Here is a 23,534-nt window from a genome sequence, read left to right as displayed (position 1 = left end):
TTTTCATTGCCCCCTCCACCCTGTCCCAGAAACAGCCCCTTCAGGGAATCACCCGCTGCGCTTCCAACTCAGAGCCAAGCTTTGCGCGTTCTGCAGAGTTGGGTAGGGAGGAAAGAGAAGCCGGGCACCGATTCGGATTTCTTCCACTTCTCCATTCCCGTTCTTACACGGGGCTTGAGCCATTGTGTAGTTCGGTCGCATGACTCACCGCTGCTCCACGGAGCTCGCTCTTCGCCGCCTCCCATCTCCGCTACGGGATCCCTTCAGCAGTAGCAGCAGCGGCAGGCGCCCAGAGCCACGAGAATCAGGAGGAAAGATTAGATCCCATTGCAGGTCTGCCACCAACGTCCGCTGGAGGCCGCCGACAGCTGTGGACGCACTTTGCCGGGGGGACAAACGATCGCGCCGCGGAGCCCCCACAGCGCCCAGAAGAGGCAAGAAGGGGCGTCCCGGATGGGTGGTGGTGGCAGCGGCCGCTAGGGGGCGGCGTGGAGCGCGGTCAGCTACTCGCCAGGCTCGCTCGGAGCTTTCGGCCACAACCCGAGACTCGTTCAAGCGCCTGCCTCCCAATTTCTCGCCTGCCCAAGACCCGTCGCTCGCTGCAACCGCCACCGCCGCAGCTGGACAAGACCGCAAAGGTGAAGTTTCTCAGAGAGCTACTCCAAGCGCGCCGCGACAGGGGCTGAAGGAGGGGAAGTAGGATTCGGGCAGAGGCAGGAGACGAGGCTTTCTCCTCGCTGGCTCGACCAGCCCGACCGCCGTCGTTCCTCTCACCGTGCTGTCGTGGGGCTCAAATCCGCGCGATTCGACTGGGGAGCCCCGAGTTTCGCCAGGTGCCGCCTGAAGGGAACTCCCGTCCACGAGAGGGGGACACGCGTCCACTTCAGGAATTCCGGGCAGAGAACCACTGAAGAAATAAAGCAACCGAAGCAGGACTTACTCCTTCAACTGCGAGTTCCCCGTCGGCTCTATTCAGAACGTTGCCGCGGTCAAGCACCTAAGCGCAGGTTGGTTACCGCAACCCAATTCCGGTTACCGCTACAGCCCACGAACCTGGCTGAGTTTGATCCCGGGGCTAGGGAGCTTCATTCAAGAGGGCATCACCAAGGCATCTATCTACTTCTCCACTCTCACATCTGCAGCACAAAGCCTGGCTTCCTGCTGGTGTTGCCTGCAGACTTGGTGCTTATAAGACTGTGGTAGATAGCCTGTGCCATTCCAGAAGGAAGCCACCCCTTGCAAGACATTTGGCCAGCGACCACCCAAAACGTGCGAATGGGCAGTCCCCAATAAGCTGACCTTATCCTATCTCTTGTGCCGGTCCACTGGCATCGTAAGAGAGTAGCGGCCAAACCAGTTGGGTCCCTTCCTTGTGTTTCAGTGTTTGTTCTGTCCCCCCAGCATCATCCTCTCCTAAGACAATGTTTTAAATAATCAGATAAAGATTGTACAGTCATCTGGATTTTATTTGTGCTATCCAAGGCAGCGACACAGAAAGAACCTCTCTAGATTCAGCTCCACTAATCTCCAACAACTGCCCATGCCAAGTGGAAGACACCACCAGCGGCTGTTTGCTCTGCTAATATTTGCCTATGTTGGGTCTCTTGCATGAAACAACAGAGTTTCCACACTGAGACCAGCCTTCGTTCTACTACTACCACACAGAGTGTAAGTAAATCTCCTTCTCGTCAGGATGTCAGTTGTGCGAAGAAAGTTTGGGGATGACTATCAGGCAGTGGTGGCTGCACCATTTCATCGGAAACGGCAGCGCTTTGTAGACAAGAACGGCCGCTGTAATGTCCAGCATGGTAACCTGGGCAGTGAGAACAGTCGCTACATTTCCGACCTCTTCACCACCCTGGTGGACCTCAAGTGGCGTTGGAACCTTCTAATTTTCTTGCTGACCTACACTGTTGCTTGGCTGGTGATGGCCTCCATGTGGTGGGGGATTGCTTATTTGCGTGGGGACCTAGATATACACCACAGCCCCAGTTCAGGACATAACCCATGTGTAGCTAATGTCTACAACTTTCCCTCAGCCTTCCTCTTCTTCATTGAAACAGAAGCCACCATTGGCTACGGTCATCGCTACATTACTGAGCGTTGCCCAGAAGGAATTGTGCTTTTTCTGTTCCAGTCACTGTTGGGCTCTGTGGTTGATGCCTTCCTCATCGGGTGCATGTTCATCAAAATGTCCCAACCCAAGAAACGTGCTGAAACTCTAATGTTTAGCCGTGCTGCTGTCATCTCACAGCGAGATGGAAAACTCTGCCTTATGTTTCGGGTGGGCAACCTCCGCAACAGCCACATGGTCTCAGCCCAGATCCGTTGCAAACTCATTAAGGTGGGTTAAAGGATTCCGTGGAAGGGAGGGAGGCTCATGATGGTTAAGATTCTTGCTATCTTCTTGCATGCAGATCTTGGCAGCTCTGTTCTAGGGTATAGCAAAGGCCTATCTTTAAGCTTCAGATCTAGCTTCCTATTCTGAGATTATTTATTTTTCCCTCTGCAAAGGAGGAACAAAGAGCTGTTGGAGAAGGCAAGGATATTTCATATAGGATAGCTGGTGGTAAAGGAAAGCTGCTATATAAATTATACACATCAGCAGATATTATGCTGAAATAGACTTGAGGAGTTGTAGCAGGGATACAAGGATAATAAATGTTCACTGTTACTAAAATGTATGCTTTGTGATATTTGGTAAAACATACACATTTCCAGATTTTGCTTTGGATATTTAATTTTGAGGATATAACATACTTACAATTGTGGTCTTTTGCACTTATTAGGGAACTATTTCCCGTAACTTCATAGGATCAGGGCATATCTTAATTTCAATAACTTCAGCTTTTCACAGCTTCAGCTTTAAAAACAAACAAACTTCAAAACCAAGCAAACATTCAGTTAGCAATCGAGTTAGAAAATGTCACTGATTTTTTTCAAGTACATCTGAGTTACTATAAGTCATTAGTGAGCTTTCCTACTGAGTATCAATTTTGTTAATACACAGATAAAAAATTAGGAGAAGATTCCATCCCAAATGCCCTATGCTTTTGAATTTGGGCGGCATGATTTAAGCAAGGGCTTAGCCCAAAATGTTTATAAATCCAGTTCTGAAAGACAGAGAAAACATGCTAAATAGAAGAATGTCTTTAAGCACATGCAATATGCTTTTCCACTTTTCCTCTGCGGCCTTGGCTGGTGCCTACATATGTTCTGCAGTGCCAATAAATGGTTAGTGTTTTCTGTTTTGACCCCACCAGTTGGAGAGAATAGATTCTAGGTCTTTCCTTCCCTGCAGGAGACTGGTGCTACTGCCACAGCTGCCATCCCTGACAATCTGTTCAACATAGAAGCCCTCGCCCAAACCAATTTACGCCCAGCCCACTCTCTTCCAGGTCAGAATCACTGTACAACAGCAGGAGCAAACAATATCCAGAAGAGCAGCCAGGAAGAAAAATAACACTGAAAGTGCTGTGGGCAGGGAATCAAAGACAGTGGATACCTTTCTATGTTCTCTGGAATTGAATATTTCCTATCTATGAATACCTTCCAACCTCTCCAGGCAGGTCTGTCCTTGGCAGTGAGGAATTCAAAATATACTTCCTCTTTGTCATAATTTCACGTTGCATGAAATAAACAAGTTTCCTATCCGAACCTAAGACTAACATTAAGCTGGGGCTTTAGTGTAGAAATTTAGCCTTCCACACCATACCGTCTAAAGAAGAACGTGCTAAACATCCAGAGTCTAAAACTATAGACACGTCAGTCAAATTACAAATCTACAGTACCTGAGAAATCAAATGAAGACAGCATTAGATTACCAAATAATACCCTTACGGCAGAACCTGTCAGACAGATCATTATCATAACAAGTTGTAGAGTAACTATTATTTACTTGTAGAACAATATAACAGTTCAATGCAATGCACTTCCATCCACTAGAAAAGGGGAAAATAACTAAAATAATTCCGACAGTTGTAAGCAATTTATTGACCTCATAGAGAAGACAAAGGGGTTTAGAACAGCTGTTTTTGGAAAACAAAGAGGAACCCCCAGAGAAAGAAATAGAAAGAACAAGAAAATCTGCAACTATACTGCTTTAATCTTTTTCCTGCCCTATACAATGCTGTTCATAGAAAACATGCATGGACATAAGAAATTGTAATAGTCACCATTTCAGAAGCTAGCAAGACTTGAAATCTTCAGCAGGATGACTTCCAATTAACTGAAATCAACTAGGTACAAATCATGTCTGTCTTCATTTTGATTTTTTTTTTAAATTTTCTCAGACTTTCCCAGTCTTATTTTCCTATAGTTTGGATCTCTCTTCCAACTTGTAAAAAGATGGTCTATTTTTAAGCTTCTCAGTTTTTACAACTGATATACAAGCGAGGTGTATGTGATAAATATACTGTAATGGTGGACAGTTATTGCTAAATGAAATTTGTAGCATTACAGAAATGGCTGCTTTTGTTCTTATAATAATAATCTGGATGCACTTTCTGCTGCCTCAATATTTCTCCAAAAAATCAAGCTGAGTACATGATGCTCCCAGATGAAAAAAAGACAGATATCATTTTAAAAGAAAGCATCTAAGTTGAGTGTTGAGTGTAATAAAAATAATCCTACTTAATGAAAGCATCAGTACAAATGTTGACCTTTGACAATTCAAGTGAATTTAGGTTTTTTTTAATGATAATAGTATAACACTAATTACACTCTCAAGCTTTCAACTTGTGTGTAATATCTTTCCAGAGCCTAGTGAAAGCCAATAAATACTGAATTATGTCTTGAATATTCTCTTTTACACAATCTTGAATACTCCTATACCACAGTGACACTGAAGAATGTAGACATTAATACCCTTGCATGTTATGAATAATCTAGAAAATCTCTGCACAAATTGTAATAAGACATGGATATCTGACCCCCATACACACAAAATTAAGTATCCTTTCCCCCATAATTCTGTCATCAAAGTTCCTCACCTGTAACGTGATGTGAGTAGTAGATTTACCACTACTTAGTAATAGAACTGGAATAGATGAAAACTAAGTGTAATGAATTTCTAATTAAGTCTGGGTCCTACCTGCTAAGTTCCTTCTCCCACAATTCTATTATAAGTGGCACTTTCCAGATTTACAGTACAGCTAATCCTTGACTTGCAGCCATTTTTTAGTGACTATTTGAAGTTGCAATGGCATTGAAAAAAGCATCTTACAACCAGTGCTTGCACTTATGACCATTGTAGCAACCTCATGGTCACTTGATCAAAATTCAGGCACTTGACAATGGAAATGCATTCACAAAGTTTGCCATATGTCAGTGTCATGTGATCTCCATTTGCAACTCTCCCAGCTGACTTCCAACAAGCAAAATCTATGGGTGAGGTTGGAGTCACTTAATGACTACATGATTCACTTAATGGTTGCAGTGATTTGCTTAAACAACCGGCAAAAAAAGTTGTAAAATTGGATGCAACTCACTTCCCCACTATTTTGCTTTGCAATGGCAATTCTGGTCCTTATTGTGTTCAAATGTTGAAGGTTACCTCTTACATATTCTAATAGGCCCTTACGGTTATCTGTTTCTTGTTCATTGCAAGTTAATTGCAGACATACTAAATTTCATGATAAATCCTGTTGAACTACATGGGGTTCTTTCTTGACTTGTCTATTTCTTTGTTCCTTTGAGTGTCTTGATTCCTAGAGACTGCTGGACTAGTCCCTGAAGTTGTCTTGGAAAGATTTTCATAAATGGTTTGCCCTTGCCTACGTTGTAGGGCTAAGAGAGAGTGACTGGCTTTAATACCTAAGCAGAACTGGAACTCACAGTCTCTCAGTTTCTACCCTGGTGCTTTAACCACTACACCAAACTGGCTCATCACTCTTCTCTACACATGCATATATTTGTATTTTTAATAGTTATCTGTAATTAAGCCCTACTGAAACCAATCAGACCAGTTAGTGATGACAAGCCCTATTACTTTCAGTGGCAATAAACTGACCCTCTGTTTCAGCCCATAGTAATTTCTCATAAATTTTTGGTCATGAAATGTACCCCATAGAGTAATAAATAGCACCCCACCATAAAAATAACTAAGGCATTTAATGGAATGCAAAGAAAACTGGTGTTCTCAAAGCATTATGCTGGTCTACATCCTGTAATAAAAGAATGATGATTATTATAAAGGGTAATGCTAATAATATTGTGTAATTGTTTATCTTTTTATTTTGACACACAAGATACTTGTAGCAATGTACAGCGTTTTTATCTCATCCTTCCCCCTGACAAGAATTATCTTGCCAGGGTCTCACCTCTCAAGTTGTGAAACTGAACATTGCTTTCTTTCTTTCTTTCTTTCTTTCTTTCTTTCTTTCTTTCTTTCTTTCTTTCTTTCTTTCTTTCTTTCTTTCTTTCTTTCTTTCCTTCCTTCCTTCCTTCCTTCCTTTCCTTCCCTCCCTCCCTCCTTCCTTCCTTCCTTCCTTCCTTCCTTTCTTTCTTTCTTTCTTTCTTTCTTTCTTTCTTCTTTCTTCTTTCTTTCTTTCTTTCTTTCTTTCTTTCTTTCTTTCTTTCTTTCTTTCTTTCTTTCTTTCTTTCTTTTTCCAAACTGAATCAGCCACCCAAACCTCAGGATGAATTCCAAACTCTGCTCTTATTGGAGGGTGGCATTTGAAGGAAATCTGCAGCTAGCCAGCCCTTGTTCCTCCTGGCAAGAACTGTTTCCTCCCCATCCTGCTGTAGCCATGGCACAAGAGTAGGAAGTGCCTCAAGCTGTCATTCGTGTTGGAACGAGTTGTTCTCTGACTTGTGGCCCTAGTCCAAACCAAGTGCTTTGACTATCAAATGCAATCCCTGGTGAGTGCTGGAGACTTTTGACAGCAGGCAGGTTGTGGCAGTTGGCACCAGCAGGCATCTCAGCACTTCCTAGAGCTGGATTCCAATGGTGGCATTTGAAGGTCAAAAGCAAGATAGGGGATGCATTTCTTCCTTTCCAGCAATCTGAGCATTTCGGCTTTTAGAAGTCAAGTTTCTAGTTCTTAACATACCAGAGTAAATGTCAGGATCAAGCTTCTAATACCCAGCATTCCAGAGTAAATGTGAAGAATCTGGAATCTTGTCTCTCCTGTGTCTTTCAGAGTTCTTAAGGGAAAGTTGAGGTTGCATAGGCATTCATGTCAGTTGGATCAAGCTTAAGGTTCTGCTGTGCAATATATTAGTTTTATTATGTCAGTTCTGGGAATTGAAGTCCACGCTTCTTAAAATTGCCAAGTTTGAGAAGCAACGCTGTAGTTTATCTATCTCAAATAAGTGATTCTAAAAGAAAGAGAAATTCTGGACTTCAAGCAAGACACATCTCTCAGCTAGCTCGAGCCTATCTTATATTTCAGATCTTGTAAAGAAATTACTTTGCACATTAGGTCAATATCTGGGCTACAAAAAATCCACATGGCCATCAATGATGGCCAATAAACACAGTAGCTGTTATGTAGTGAATATATATAAAGTTGTGTTAATCCCTGCTAAAGTGAAACTAACTTAACTCCAACTGCTTGTGAAGCTAAAATGAAACTAACCTTTAGATCAGACATGTCAAAGTCATGACGTCATGTGACGTCGAGCAACATATCAGAGCCTTTTCGCCATTGCCGGCAATGGGGTGGGTGCGGCTTCCAGATGACATGTCTGACCCATTGGCCGGCAGTTTGACACCCCTGCTTTAGATGACCCTGACTGTTAACTCCAACTGTTTTGGAGGGAAACTTTGAACATTCATATTTGGGTGGGTTTTTCAAGTATGGTGATTGGTTAAGGTCCTGTGGGTTCAGAGTATAAATTACAGGCAATTGCCTGCAGTTCTGCAGTTCTAGTTTGAGTCAATAAATAATGTTGTAACTATGCTGATCTGCTCCTTGCCTACTGAATCCCAGTATTCAATAGTAGCCCTGCTGATATTTCATGGCATTCTAGATTTCTGCAACCAGCTAAATAACAGTAGCTCTCTTCAGCATATGCTCCACAACAGTACAGAGAAAATAAGAATTAATCATTTCAAATTTTGGACTTAAATGATTTTGGATAGATTAGGATAGATTTAATGCTTTCTTTCAACCTTCCAATCCTGCATTTCCTAAATATGTAGAAACTCAGAGTTGTTCCTCCTTGTTCTGTTTGTATCTTGAAAAAGCTCTCAGGTTAGGCTTTTGATGGTCAGGTGTCAAGTGAGCATTTTCCATCGAAATTCTTCAATCACTCTCCTGGAGAAGCTGAATCTTTCCAAAGAAGGTTACATTCATAAATTGCATTAAAACATAGGTTGTGGTATTAATCAGAAATCATTAAAAAAAAGCAGGCATATCTCGCATCTGTTTCAGCAATCTTTTTTGCATTAGGAGCAAAAAAGCAATACTGAGCAAGCTCCTGCCTATAGATTAGATGAGCTTCCAAGCTGTAAGCTTGGCAAAACATTATTAAACAAGGCAAGCAACAATAACAAAAAAAATGTTGCAAAAACAAGAAGGAATATCTGACTATTAGGAGGCATATGTTAGCTTCCAAAAATTAATATTTTCACCTGAAGGTCTGCTGGATTTGAAGGGGTGCTATGCCATCCTCCTATGCATATTTACAAATAAGCAATATAACCTGATTCATAGCCAGAATGGCTGGGCTTACTCATTGCACCAAGTCACCAAAGCCAGACAGAAACACATTATGGCTTACTGTGATTGATTTTTGTACTCAGTGGAGTGGCAAAAAGGAGTTGGGGGTTGGTGGGGAGGGAAGCAGAAGGAGAATTTTCCTTAGAAGCCCGAAAAATATCTCAATGAAGCAAGAAAACCTATGAGGCCATCAAAATGCTCGAAGGGGTGTTCACACAACATATTAATCAGGAAATTATGTTAGCTTTAGCTTTGCAACGTATTGCAAATCCAGCCATTATGGCTTATAATTGTAATGTATTGTCTGTGAATGTAGCCTGCTGTGGTTAATGTGTAACAAATAGGGTTATTGGTTCTGGGTTATGAAAAAACAGACAATAGATAGCAGACACCATTTCCAATAGGTGTCTCAATTTTTGTGGCACAAATGAGAGACTCAACAGTAATAAAAGCATAAAATAGTTTAGCATAAAATGTAAGTCCAGTCCTTTTATTTAAAATGATGAAAAAAGAACCTTTGGGTATGAAGCATTGCTCTGTTTGAAACTGTAATCATATCTACCCATTTCTGAATACAGATTAAGTCCATCTTTCTTAACATACCGTAGAAAAATATGTATAAATTTGCTTGTGGTTTAGCAAGTTGTGGGACTCCAATCTGTGTGGTCTGTATTACTGTGGTTTTTCTTTAATTTGTTATGTGAATTCAGGTAGCATGGTTTATCTGTAAACCATGGTTGAGCAAAACATGTCTACTTGTCCAGGAGGGAAAGGCTACTGCTGTGCTTTCCCTGTCACACTAAACTTGATCAGCAAAGAGGCTACTTCAACTGTCTCTGCAAAACAAGCATTTTTCCAAGATCAGCCTGAAAATAAACTTTGCTTAGTCCTACAAATGAGCACAAGGCATGCAAATGCTCCGTTTGTGATCCCATTTAAAACCCAGGATTTACAATTAACTGAACACATAAGTAATGCTGCAACCCAGTTTTTCCCAACCTCAACAATTTCAGATGTGTGGACTTCAACTCTCATAATTCCACAGACAGTGTGCTGGAATTCTGGGAGTTGAAGTCCACACATCTTAAAGTTGCTGTGGCTGAGAAATACTACTGTAACTGAATCTACCGCCTCTTTGTCCTCTTGAGTTTCCCTAAGTTAGGGCTATCAGATCTGGGCTCATTTATTGAACCCTCAGATGTAACCTACCCATTATTGGCTGTTCTGATCATGGCTTTCTGAGACCTCAGTCAGAAATTATTCATTCAACTAACTTGCTCTTTTTTCTAATGAGATGATCTTTTGTCAGCAAGCGATGGGTATTGCTACTAAACTACAGGCCCTGTTTTTATTGCCTTTAATTGTATTTAAGGCAATGTTTTAAAGTTCATGCTGCTGGAAGTGGTTCATCTGAAGACAGGGTTGAGGATTGGCATCCTAAATGCCATCCTAAAGTCAATCATCCCAACTTTTCTGTTGCTAACTCTATCCTTACATGTAATGCCAACCTTCTCCCTTCACAAGAAAGGCATCCACCAGGATCCCTGTTAACAGATTCTTTCAAAACAGAAGAGAGGATAAACTGTCATGACCCATTCAGTTGAGGTCTGATGGGCTTGGTAATTTCAGAAATGAATGTATCTAACTCTGTTTTTTTTCCAGCTTGAGGATCTTTATGTATTTCTGGTATGTGTTATTGCTGGGAATTTTGAGCTGGGAATTCATTTGGAGGGCATTTGAAGTTGGGTAGGCTGGAATAGATGTACAGATGGATCTTCTTTCAAAGCATTTGAATTAAATAATTTTGGAAACCATTATTTTTCAATCCTTGTAACAAATAAGGATGTAGATCACTGGGAACCAAATTAGGCAACTCACAGCAATGCCTATTTATAAGTGATCTGCTTACCACTTATCACTTTACATCAAAAACATCACTCGAAGCCAAAATCACCAAACAGGGGCTGTCATACTTTGGTCATGTCATGAGAGCTGATTCACTCTAAACATCAGCCATACTGGGAGTGATTGCAGGACAAAGGAGAAGGGCTGCCCTAGTACAGTACCTGCTGGCTGGATACTCTAAAGCAGAGGTCCCCAACCTTTTGGGCACCAGGGACCAGTTCCGTGGAGAGAGGTTTTTCTGTGGACCAGAGGGTGCATGGTTTTGTGTGCTACCTGCATCTCGTGGATGGGGCTGTTCTGGTTTGTGTGGCCCAGTTACTGGCATGCTGTGGCCCGGTACCAGTCCATGGACCGGGGGTTGGGGACCCCTGCTCTAAAGGATGACATGAGCATGACCATGGCAGATGTGAAGGAGGTGGTGCAAGGCTGAGGAGCATGGAGAGTGCTGATCCATAGAGTGGCCGAACATGGCTAACAATGATGACGATGCTGTGCCCTAACACTTGTGCTTGGAGGAATGGGCCCTGTCTTGGATTAGACTTCATGGAGAATATGATCCAAAGTGCTAAGTAAACTGTGGAAGGGGGCTGAGTTTAAATCTGTCCCAATAAACTCCATTTTGCCATTGAGTTTCACCTTAAAATCTCTCTCAAGTTAATTTTTATCAAACCTCTGCAGTCTGCAAAGTGCTCTGAATATTACTGAAAAGAGTTCTCTTCCTTTTGCTGCTGCAAAATTAGTTCTTAATTTGCTGAAATTATTTCTTTTTTTATTCCATTTATCTTTAGTCACGACAGACACCAGAAGGTGAATTCTTGCCACTAGACCAATGCGAGCTTGATGTTGGATTTGGAACTGGGGCCGACCAACTGTTCCTCGTTTCTCCTCTAACCATCTGTCATGAAATCAATGATAAGAGTCCTTTTTTTGCCCTCTCACAAAGATCCCTAAGGAGCGAGCAGTTTGAAATTGTCGTAATCCTTGAAGGCATTGTTGAAACCACGGGTAAGTGATACAATCAGGTGCCTATCAGTGTAAACTTAATATTAGGGTATTAATTCCAAACATATTGCATTTTCTATTTATGATACCTTGTAAGTAAATGCAAGGTTATTGTGGATATGGAAAGAGGGAGACAAATGTAATGCTATGTGAGAATGAGAGGCAGCAGGAAGAATGCAAAGTAGATAACTGTCATGCAAAAGGTATCTCAGCCCACAGAAGCGTTTCAGAAGAGATTCTCCCTAGTTTTCTGCGATATAAAAGTAAAGGAAGAGAGAAATATTCTCAGACTTCCAAGTTTCTTTAAATGTAATCTTACAATAATGGTAGAGTTAGTACTCATAGTTGTGCTTTTTTGTTTGGACTACCTCAAAGGGTCGTCCACTTTGCACTTCCCTCATGCAATCATTTGTGTGTTAGGGCAGAGGTGAAATAGGAAGTAGATTCTTAGCGTTTCTCAAACTCAAATCTGATGCACATCCCCAATAATTAATTTGTCAAGTGGGGAAGTATATAAGAAACATTCTTATTTATTCTTACTATTTATTATTACATAGCTCAGTGGCTCACTGAACATAGGGACATCTAGCCCAAGGCTATTCACATTAATAAGCAATGGTTCATTGGTGTTTCTGGAAAGGAAATCTGCAAATGCCAGGTCAGCTCTGATAGCAGTTCATAGTTAAGAGTCTTGGGTAGACTTTAAATGTTTGATTAATTAAATAAATCACAGTTCAGTTTAGTGTAGAGAACTATTATGTGAATACAATTTATATATTCTACCTACCAGCTAGTTAAGATTCCTCATTTGGATTCCAACATGCTTGGAAACGTGCTTGATCTTGGAAACTGTTTAGCATTATCTGTGACTATGATGATTTTTTCAGTATTGAAAAAGAAAACTATTGCCACCTGCCTCCCAGACAGTATTTTTATATGGAAGCTTTCATATGCTTTAAGACATATCCTGTATTAGAAGTATAGAGTTTCCTGCCTGAACAGGGAGTTGGACTAGATGACCTCCAAGGTCCCTTCCAACTTTATTATTATTATTATTATTATTATTATTATTATTATTATTATTGTTGTTGTTGTTGTTGTTGTTGTTGTTGTTGTTGTTGTTATTTTGTTGTTGTTGTTGTTGTTGTTGTTGTTAATCCTAGTATTGAATTCTGGCTCAAATTTATCTCTCTTCCCCCCCTCCCCCCCATATAGCATGATTGAATATTTCGCTGATGAATAGTTTCTCAATTATAAGATAGGGAATTATAATAGAAAAGAATTTGTACCTCAAGGTTAAACTGTGAGATGCTTGGTGTTCTTGGAGCTTGATGGCTTTCTTGTAGACATTTCATTACCAAACTAGGTAACATCATTATGTTGCCTTGTTTGGTAATGAAATGTGTGCATGAAAACCACCAAGCTCAGAGAGCACCAAAGACGCCACAATTGTAGAGTAGCTGGACAAATGAATAAGAAAGCATTTAATGCCTTATTAAACCTTTAAACCAGCTACACTTGGAGGAAGCTGCTTCACTGTGCATAATACCTTGATCAGCCTTAAGCATTTTTGATGCCAGCTGCCTGCTGCCCTGTATTGAGTCCCCCCTCTGTTCAGTCTTTAAAGATAAGTGGGATATACAACCAATTCATTTGCAGTGAGTGAGTGAAATACTTTAAAAATAAGTCAAAAGGTGGCCATGTCTATGCAATGAACCCCTCCCACCCCCCATTTTACATGCCTTATGACAGGGGTCTTCAAACTTCAAACCCTTTATGACTTGTGGACTTCAGCTCCCAGAATTCCTCAGCCAGGCATGGTGGCTGAGGAATTCTGGGGGTTGAAGTCCACAAGTCATAAAAGGGCCAAGATTGAAGATCCCTGCCTTATGACAAATGCAGGTCATGGATGCCCCTTCCCCACCTATCCTATACTCACCATTTAAGAATAGTGGAGAACCTCTGTTCTTTGTGCTGAGTTCCAAGAACTCAAATAACAAATACAGCTGTTACAGAAAGTTAATTATGTGATCTGTAGCAAGGCCATTCTGATTTAGTGGCACATATTTAATGAAGCAACATTAAAAGTGAGGAGATGCTTTTTAAATTCTGACATATTTACCATTGTTAAAATAGAGAGGACCTCTTGCCTTGGAAGACAAGAAGGGGAAGACACTCTCTTCCCACTGGGTTGTAAATTATTCCAGGGCTTAATCTGAGCCAGCTCTCTCCAGATGTCAGCTGGCGGTTCAGCTGCAGGACCTGCCTTCAAATTCTGCAAAATCTGTGCAGAAATTATTGCAATTGGAATGGCTCCTGTTAAAAGACAGAGTACCTCTAAAACGGGGAGATAGACACAGGAAAGCTCTTTTGCTGACTACTGTACATTCCCATTTTTTTTTACTTATTACTCTCTTGGTAGCAAAATTTCTGGGAAAAGATTGCCTTTTCTATTATTGCATATTTTTGTCCTTGTTGGAGGACAAGATGTTCCCCGGTGAGAAGTTGTTCCTGGCAGCTGATGACTCAATGAGAGCCTTCATCAACCTGGCACCATCCAGATGGGTAGAAGGTCCATAGCTCCTGTAATTCTTCTAAACCAGAAGTTTTGGCCAGCTGCCTAGAAAGTAAGCAACTAGAAAAAGATATTGAGACTCTAGAAAGAGATCAGACAACCATATGTCTGAAATGGTATAGGGTTTCCTGCTTGAGCAGAGCCCACAGAGGGGCGGTTAGGGTGGGGAAAGGCATTGGGGACTAGTAGTTGTTCTTGATTAGCATTTTAGCATTTCCAGGATCTTTTTTTTTATTAAAGAGTTTTACAAAAACAAAATTTTACAATATATCCCCAAATCCCTCCCACCCCAAACCCACCCACTTTCCCCCCCACACTTCCCAGAGCTAAATACAGGATTATAGTTACAATAAACATATTCTAAATAAAAATTATGCGTAATATACAATTAACCAAATTCATAGTGTGCTTTAACTCCCCTTTGATATAACTACAAACAACGTGCCAATAACAATATCCCACTAAAATCTACTCATAAGCTAAATGGATCTTTTTAGTCCCATATTTGTTCTGGATATAATTTATCCATCTCCTCCAAACTGAAATATATCTTTCCTGTGAATGATCTTTCAAATAAGCAGAAATCTTAGACATTTCTGCAAGATTCGAAACTTTAAACACCCATTCTTCTATAGTGGGCAAACTATCCTTCTTCCAATATTGTCCCACCAGTAACCGTGCTGCTGTTATCATGTTCAGCATCAAGTTAGTTTCTTTAACATCACAATCTACAACAATACCCAATAGAAACAATTGCGGAGAAAACTTTATCTTTCTCTTAAAAATCTTTTGCATGTTCCACCAAATTTTAATCCAAAAAGCTTTTATATTTCTACAGGATCTTATGCTGGGTTATTATCATCTTCCAATTGTAACCTCATGATTACAATCATTTTTTTTTGTTTTCAAATGCTTTCTTAGTGAACTTTGTCCTTAATGATAAAGGAGGGCAAGATAGAATAGCTGCTCAATATTTTTCAATTTAATCTTAACTTGGAAGATAAATAGGTCTTGGTTAGGTATGGGTTGAACTTTGCTCTAAGTACAGCTTGCTAATATACCATATTCTTCTTTAGGAGTAGTGAATTTATCAAGGAAACAGGGCAAATTCAAACAAAACCACATTTTTCCCGACACAAGGCACACTCGTAATTCTTTAGAAACACAGTCAATGATTGTGTGACTTAGAATTGGGCATAAAGGAGTTCTTATGATTTATATATCATATTTTATTTATCATATTTTGAAACTGCCCATTTCCCTCACAGAGTGACTCTGGGCAATAGAATTATTAATTTAAATATTGAATATAAAAGTATAATAAAATATAAATGTATTTCAGCTGTTCTGAGATTTTCAACCATTCTTTATTACAGACTTTAGGCCAAAAAAGACTTCTGAGATTTTTTTACACATTCCTAAAAAGAGAGAAGACAAACACTGTAGATTTAACTCTGCCTAAAATGCTCTTTGCCCTAAATTCTGGGGAGGCAGATGTTGCCCTCCAGATGTTTTCTATCAACTCCCATCAGCCCCATTCCACATGGCCAGTAGCAAGCAATTCTAGGAGTTGTCAGAAGGAAATGCCGAGGAAGGAGGGGAAATTATGACTGCATGTAGTTCACAACTTACAATCATTCATTCTGTTGGCATTCAAAGTTACAACAGCATTGGAAAAAGTGACTTATGACTAGATTTCTCACTTTAGGACCGTTGCAGCATCTCCATGATGACATGATCAAAAACTGGTCGCTTGGCAAAGGGTATGTATTTACGATGGATGCAGCATCCCGGGCTTATGGGATCACCATTTGTAACTTTCCCAGCCAGCTTTTGAAAAGCAAAGTCAATGGGAGAACCTAGAGCAGACATGTCAAACACAAGGCCCGGGGGCCAGATCTGGCCCGTGAAGTGGTTTCATGTGGCCCGCGAAGCCATCTTGGAAACAGTGAGGGAATGGCCCCCACTGCCTTGGCCCTGGCCCAGAGACCCTCCTTCTGCCAGAGACCCTCAGATCTGTCCCACTCCTGCCCAGGCCCCCATAGGCACCCTTGATGCGAACGATGTAGAGCTGGCCACGCCCACCCAGTAGGCCATACGCACTCTAGCCACGCCCACCCAGTAGGCCACACCCACCCAGGCCACACCCACCCGGCCCCTTGAGGGCAACCGCAATGCTGATACGGCCCTCAATGAAATTGAGTTTGACACCCCTGGGCTAGATTCATTAATGACCACATGATTCATTTAACAAGTGCAGCAATTAACAAATTGCAAAAAAGTTAAAATGGGGCAAAATTCACTTACCAACTACCTTTCTTAGCAGTGGAAATTTTGGTCTCAATTGTGGTCAAAAGTCGATGACTACCTGGTAGTTGGATATTGTTGAACATCGTGAACATGGGGCTTTTGTGGCCCTTGGAGTTGTTCCAAAACTGTGCTAATTCTCATAGGGCCAGGGCAAAAAAAAAAAGAACAAATCAGAGTGTACCACAAACAAAGGCCAGATATAAACAGGCCCACCCATTCAAAAGAGGAAGGCAAGTAGGCCATTGGCTAAGGTGGAATGAAAAACTACTAAGAGGAACCTCCTTTTAGAAAAAAAGGATAATTTTTCAACACGGATAGTCCTTGACAAGATTGTTCACTTAGTAACTGTTTCAGGTTACAACACTCTCCCTCTAAAGGTACTTACAAATTGGTTCCAATGTTCAAATGGCTGGGTATTGCACATACACACCACTCACAGTCACATCTTGGGTGCTTGGCAACCAGCCTGCATTTACAGCTATTTGTAGGTAGTCATTTTACCACAATGTATGATGTTTCTGCCAAAACGGTGTCTACTACTGCTTTTGGCAAAAATGTCTATAGTGAATAATAGGCTTGCTTAAGGACTGTGATGCTCACTTAACAACCACCACAAAAAAGGTTATAAAATCAGGTCAGTTGTGTGGGTGACTCGCTTGATGACTGTTATGATTTACAACCATAATTAGCAGCCTCCGTTCCAGTCATAGGCTAAGGATTGCCTGTAACTTTAGTTGCTACAGTTCTTTTGGTATTGGCTTCCTACTTTCTTTAGTAAATATTACTTATTCTCAGTTCTTGGATTGTCTTGTGAGTTTTTCAGTGTGATTCTAGCTGTTTCCAGTCAAGAGATGGTAAAAACCCTTGGACACCATTGTCTCCTACCGCCAACTCTGAACAGGCATTGGGGCCGTACTCTGCTTGGAAAGAAATATTGAGATAAAAGGTTTTGTTACCCCAGGAGATCAAAAGGGTTTCTTAATCACTTCTCTGAATATAGTCTGTATCCATTTGTGTATTTTACCTTCAGGACCTCCTAAGCACATAAGACTCTTTAACAGGCCTAGTGAAACATACCTAAATAAATTGAGCTAAGTCAACAACTACTAAGAGATTGTTCATCAGCAAATGGAGCCACAGGTTGTTTCTTACCTTTGCAGGAACTAGACTTGATGGATGAATGGTACAAACATAGCACTTGCAAGATCCTCTGCTCTCCCCACTCCTACATTGTCATGGCATTCTCCTGACCTTTCTTATGGGTTAGATCAGACATGTCAAACACAAGGCCCGGGGGCCAGATCCGGCCCGCGAAGTGGTTTCATGTGGCTCCCAAAGCCACCCTGGAAACAGTGAGGGAATGGCCCCTGCTGCCTTGGCCCTGGCCCAGAGACCCTCCTTCTGCCAGAGACCCCCAGATCTGTCCCACTCCTTCCCAGGCCCCCATAGGCACCCTTGATGCAAACGATGTAGAGCTGGCCACGCCCACCCAGTAGGCCATACGCACTCTAGCCATGCCCACCCAGTAGGCCACGCCCACCCTGGCCACACCCACCCGCCCCCCCAAGGGCAACTGCAATGCTGATGCGGCCCTCAATGAAATTGAGTTTGACACCCCTGGGTTAGATAATAGTTATGCTTTAGCTCTCCTGAAAGAAATAGGACTAGAGCCACTTTTTTCAATGTGGCAACATCCAGAATTCCTAGCCAGTGTGTGTACACTCTGAGAATTCTGGGAGTTGCAGTTCTAGACCATTTTGGGAACGGGAAAGGCTGAACTGAACCAGAACTGACACAGAAACTGATTGGCAGGGGTTAAAGTACTGTACTAGAAAACAGGATCTGTATATTCTAGGCCTCCTTTAGGCATATGTAATGGTATGTGGGAATGACTTTAAGAGAAAGATGGAAGAGCCACATCCAAGGCAATTGTGATATAAGAGGCTGTACTTTGGGACTTACAAGATTCTATTAATGTAAACTTATGGTAAAGTTAAGGCTAGCATTTCTGGGTATGTTTCTTGTTTGGACTATCTCACAACACTGACATCAATCTTGTAAGATTGAAAGGACATCTTTCCCTCTCATCTTTGCAGTCCAAAAAGCTAGGGAAGGTCCATTCTATTTGTCTGATCATTGTCTAACCTGCAGCTCTTCCCCCTGACTCCCAAGGTCATTTCCATGTGCTATTACAGCATTAAAAACTGGCTGGGTGACTTTGGGCCAGGCAATTGTCCCTTAGCCCAAACCATCCGTAATGGTGTGACCTTGGGAAATGGGGAAGAGTTACCACCAAACGAATGGAAAGTAAGAGGCAGCTTGCTTTATTTATTTATTTATTTATTTATTTATTTATTTGTTTGTTTGTTTGTTTGTTTGTTTGTTTATTTATTTATTTAACTTATATACCACCCTTCTCCCATAGGACTCAGGACGGTTCACAAGGCAATTAAAAATAACACTACAATACAAAAAAGTTAATAACAATTAAATAATTAAATTATCCTTGAGTAAAATATAAAACCCCTGTAACTCTAATTAAAAACCAATTACAGTAAGTTAAAAATTAAAATTCTCAGTCCTGGCTGGAAAGCTCAAAGAGACAGGTCTTCAGGTCCCGGCGGAACGAACGAAAATCAGGGGCAGTCTTGAACTCTACGGGTAACTGGTTCCAAAGGGCAGGTGCACCCACAGAGAAGGCCCTCCCCCTGGGTGTTGCCCGCCAGCAAGAAGGCCCTCCCTGTGGGAGTGCACAGGACGAAGGGAACTTGATGCCGGCAGCAGGTGCCCCCTCAGATAACCCACAGAAGGAATGTGGACCCAGCAAACATCACAAAAGGAACCCCTTTCTAGTTTTTTGGGCTGTAAAGATAATCAAGGAAAAATGTACTTTCAGATTTGCAAAATTATAATAATGCAGCCTTATAATAAAAGTAGAATTAGTTCATCTGGGTGTGCTTCCTTTCTGGATTATCTTATTGGGTTGTTGTGGGGAAAATAGGAGGTGGAGCATTATATACACTCCCTTGAATTATACAAAATAAAGTTGGGATATAGCGAAGAACTTCATTTAGATTATCTTCATGATTATTCTTTTGCAGAGGTTTGTGGTGAGTTTGCCACCAGTGATGTTTGGAAAGGATTTGCCAATGCTATAATTTAGGAAGGTATATGGAACAGAGAAGGAAGTTCACAATCCAGCCATCAGAGCAGTCAGTACATTTCCGTTATTTGTAACATAGATTTCTAGTCCTTAAGGCTGTTGAGATCCACCTAAAAATGTGTGACAATCTCAATGTAGGAGAAGCAGCATAATAAAATCTGCAGCTGTGCAGCGTGTCTTTCTTCACTTAGCACGGTCCTTTGCTGCTTCACTTCCTTACAATTGACAGAGCAGAACACATTATGCAAGAATTGTGTTAAAAAAAAACTTCTTATAAATGTTTAAAAATTAAAAGAACCTGTGATGAAAAATAGAACTGCTATACACTATATTATGCAAAATAAGGGAGGATGCTACAATGTTTAATTTGCATAATTTGTACAGATTGCTTGGTTTAACTTTTCTTGGCTGAGAGTCTAGATGGCCCTTGTGTATAATTATTATTTATTTGGTTATTTTAAATTTGGAATACATGAAGCTCAAGGGATGCACTAACTGCAAAGACTGCTAGGCATTGAACAACTGGTACTAATAAAACTTCTCTCACTCCCATCCAAAGAGAATCATGGAAGAAATAAAAAGGCTCGCATACCTTTGTGACCTGCTGTAATCCTCCATGGCTGGATCCAAATGAAAATTGTATTGATATATGTAGGTTGGCCTCAACTGCCAAATGTGTAGAGATAGTCCTCAATTTATAACAAAATTCAAAATTACAACGGCACTGAAAAAGTGACTTTCGGCCATTTTTCACACTTACAATCACTGTGGCATCCCCGTGGCCGTGTGATCAAAATTCAGACACTTGGCCACTAACTCATATTTATGACGGTTGCAGTGTCCCAGAGTCATGTGATCCCCTTTTGCAACTTTCTGACAAGCAAAGTCGATGGGGAAGCCAGATTCACAACAACCAGGTGTTAGTAACTTAACAACTGCAATGATTCACTTAACAACTGTGGCAAGAAAGGGCAAAAAATGGGGCAAAACTCATTTAATAAATGTCTCACTTAGTAACATAAATTTTGGGCTCGATTGTGGTCATAAGCTGAGGACTACCTGTAGTTATACGCAAATTGTGTGTTGCTTGAAAAGAGTCCCAAACTGCTTTCACAGAATCATGGCATATATTCCTTAATTCTGCCTTCATAGTTACTTGTTAAACTGTGAATCCGAACAGCCCAAGACGTATTAATAGCTACTTCTTTTTAGAAAGAGAGTTTGAGTGCTAATCTCCTGCAGTGCCATGATTATGTTCAGATAACAGAAGCTAGTACAGCTTTTCCCTACTTCCATCAAAACCAAATGCATTTCCTGGCCAGATTATGGTTGCACAAAGTTATGTCTTCTCTAGGTAGCACAAAAGGAGCCCAATTCCAGGTCAGATAGGAAGAAGCCTATACAGAGCCTAATCAAAGCCCGCAGCAGTCAACCTAACAAGAGTGTGTGGGGGGGGGGCATGGGACAATGCGGCAAAACTGCCAGAATGGTTAGATTAGCAGCACGCGACATTTTTTGGGCTGCGGGCAACACAGTTGTGTGCCTGGGCCTCCACACTAGAAAAATCATGTCTGGTGCTCAGACAGAAAGATACATTTCATCTCATTTCAACTTGCTTAATTATGTTCAGTTGGCACATGTTCTTCTTCAGTAATTTATTTAATGATTTTCCCCTTCTGTCGCATTAAAACTTTTTTCCCCCAGAAAATATGTCTTTCAAACTGGAAGGACATCTTAGGTTCAGCAAAAAAAAAAAAAGGAGTAACTGAGGCAGATTAATGTGTTTGTTTTCTGCCTGATTGCCTTTGAAACAGGCAATCAAACTCATGGTTGTCCACCCAGTTTTAGGTTAAATCAGTACAATTTAATAACAATTTGATGGGGTCCCTTGCTCAAGGCTTTTGGGGGTTGTACGTTGCATAAGCCACATCCAGGCTATGTCACATCCAAGCAGAGCGAGAGGAAGGAACAAAGCCAAGAAGGAGCTCCAGGCACAGTCCTTGAAACAAATGCAATGGGTTTTCCTTTTCCCAATAATTCAAATAGTCTTAAAAATAATTTCCCAAGACTTTACATTATTTCTGGCCAAAGCAAACTGCAACACCCCTTTTAATTTTTTAGATGTGGCTTCCTTGGCACTAGAAAACCACACTCATGTTATCTTCTGTAATGTCAGAGGAAAGGAAAAAAGGAACGTTTGAACATGCCATACATACATACAAGTCAGTTCTCTGTGCAGATGTGGGAAATCACAAACTTCAGGATTTGTTTTTTTTAAAAAAGGGAATGGCCATGTTAGTGGGACTGTGGTGTCAAAACCAATACATGAAATATTCTGACCCACACTTGTGTGAACAACAATTTTGCAGGGAGTTAGGGAGGAAAAGTAGACAGGAAAATAGTAGAACCAATAGACCAGTGGCTCCAAAACTGAACACAAATTGCACTAGAGGAAGCAAGTGCAGATTAGCAGTAGTGAGCCACAAGTTTCTCACCCATTTTAAAGGAACATATTTGGGAAGTGGTGGCCTGAGTTGGCTCCAGAAGCTGGCCAGGTGGGCATTGTATGGAAGAGCTGTGGAAGACTTTCAGCCAAGTTGTGCTACCATTTCCACTCAGCACAGAATATAGAAGGAAGTTCATATATTAAATATATGGGTTTAATTGCATTTAACATCTAAAGCTCTTCTCCAGCCTGTTAGGTTTTTATAATAATATTAATGTTTTAATTATAGAGTGATTATTGTAATTACTGTTTTTGTTCTACACTGCTCAGAGTCACATTTTTTTTTGAGATGGGTAACATAAAATGAGTCCTTCGGGAGAAGGGCGGTATACAAATTAAATTATTAAATTAAATTAAATTAAAATATGACATATAAATATGTCCAAGTAGCCCCTACTTAGTTTGCATTTCCTGCTCCGTCCATTTTTAGGTGGACCCACAAGGATGGTTGTATCTATTGCCACTGCTCTCCCTGCATGATAACAAAAATCCATGGAAGAGCCAGGCTGATTGGTATTGTAATTTACAAATCTAACTTTGGTTCCTTTACTATTTTCTTTTCTTAGGAATGACTTGCCAAGCCAGAACCTCTTACACAGAGGATGAAGTACTCTGGGGCCACAGGTTCCTCCCTGTGATGTCGCTGGAAGATGGCTTTTTTCGTGTGGATTATTCTCAGTTTCATGGCACTTTTGAAGTTCCAACTCCTCCCTATAGTGTGAGGGAGCAAGAAGAGAATTTGGCTCTCCCATCACCTCTGAACACCCCTACTGGGAGCCACAGAAGTCGACGAGGGGAAAAGATCTCTCTTAACTGCCTTGAATTTTTTGAAGAGAAAAGCAGCCATCTTCCCAGCAAGTTTCAGAAGATTTGTGCTGGGAAGGGAGATCTCCGGAGAGGTATTCCAAGCCTTTGCTCCACCAGTGTTGAGAAAGCTTGCAGCACGGGTGACCTCTTGAAAATCCAGCAGATCAGTTCTGTCTGCAACATGGAGCAGGAAGGTGAAAAGCTGAAGTTGGCAGCCTTCAAAACCAAATCAGAGCTCCTGGCTCGGTCCACTGGGAACCTCGAATTCCAGCAGAGACCTCAGCTCTTGCACACCCTGGGGGCAAGACTGGAGGATCACTTGCCTGCCAAGTTACGAAAAATGAATTCAGGTCTTTTCTCTTAAAGAGCAGACAGATAATCAGGTTGCATTTTAAACTTCTAAAATTTTCACAATGTAGTCAGGAAGAAGATTCTGACAAAGCTGATCTGTGCTGCTACACCAATTCAATTTCACAACTACAGTTTAAAAACCAAAATTATTTCAGTCAAGAATAAATCGGTAATAAAGTGGTGGGGTAGGAAGGGGTGTACAGTAGGTGAAAGGAGAAAACTATATTCTCTTAAATATAGATTGTTTTG

General features: G+C 41.2%; 1 protein-coding gene across 1 annotated transcript; it reads left to right on the top strand.

Moving 5' to 3' along the window:
* Positions 1–1,693: 1,693 nt before the first annotated feature.
* LOC310649847 (G protein-activated inward rectifier potassium channel 1-like) lies at positions 1,694–23,298 on the top strand (the record flags this gene model as incomplete). The annotated part of the gene is made up of 3 exons (XM_083378657.1): positions 1,694–2,344; positions 11,360–11,576; positions 22,694–23,298. 3 exons carry the CDS (start codon positions 1,694–1,696, stop codon positions 23,296–23,298), a joined length of 1,473 nt encoding a protein of 490 aa, XP_083234783.1.
* Positions 23,299–23,534: the final 236 nt, after the last annotated feature.

This window comes from Vipera ursinii, assembly GCF_947247035.1.
Source record: "Vipera ursinii genome assembly, chromosome: Z".
NCBI lineage: Eukaryota > Metazoa > Chordata > Lepidosauria > Squamata > Viperidae > Vipera > Vipera ursinii.
Note: the sequence above shows the minus strand (reverse complement) of the source record. Positions and strands in the feature narration are given on the sequence as shown.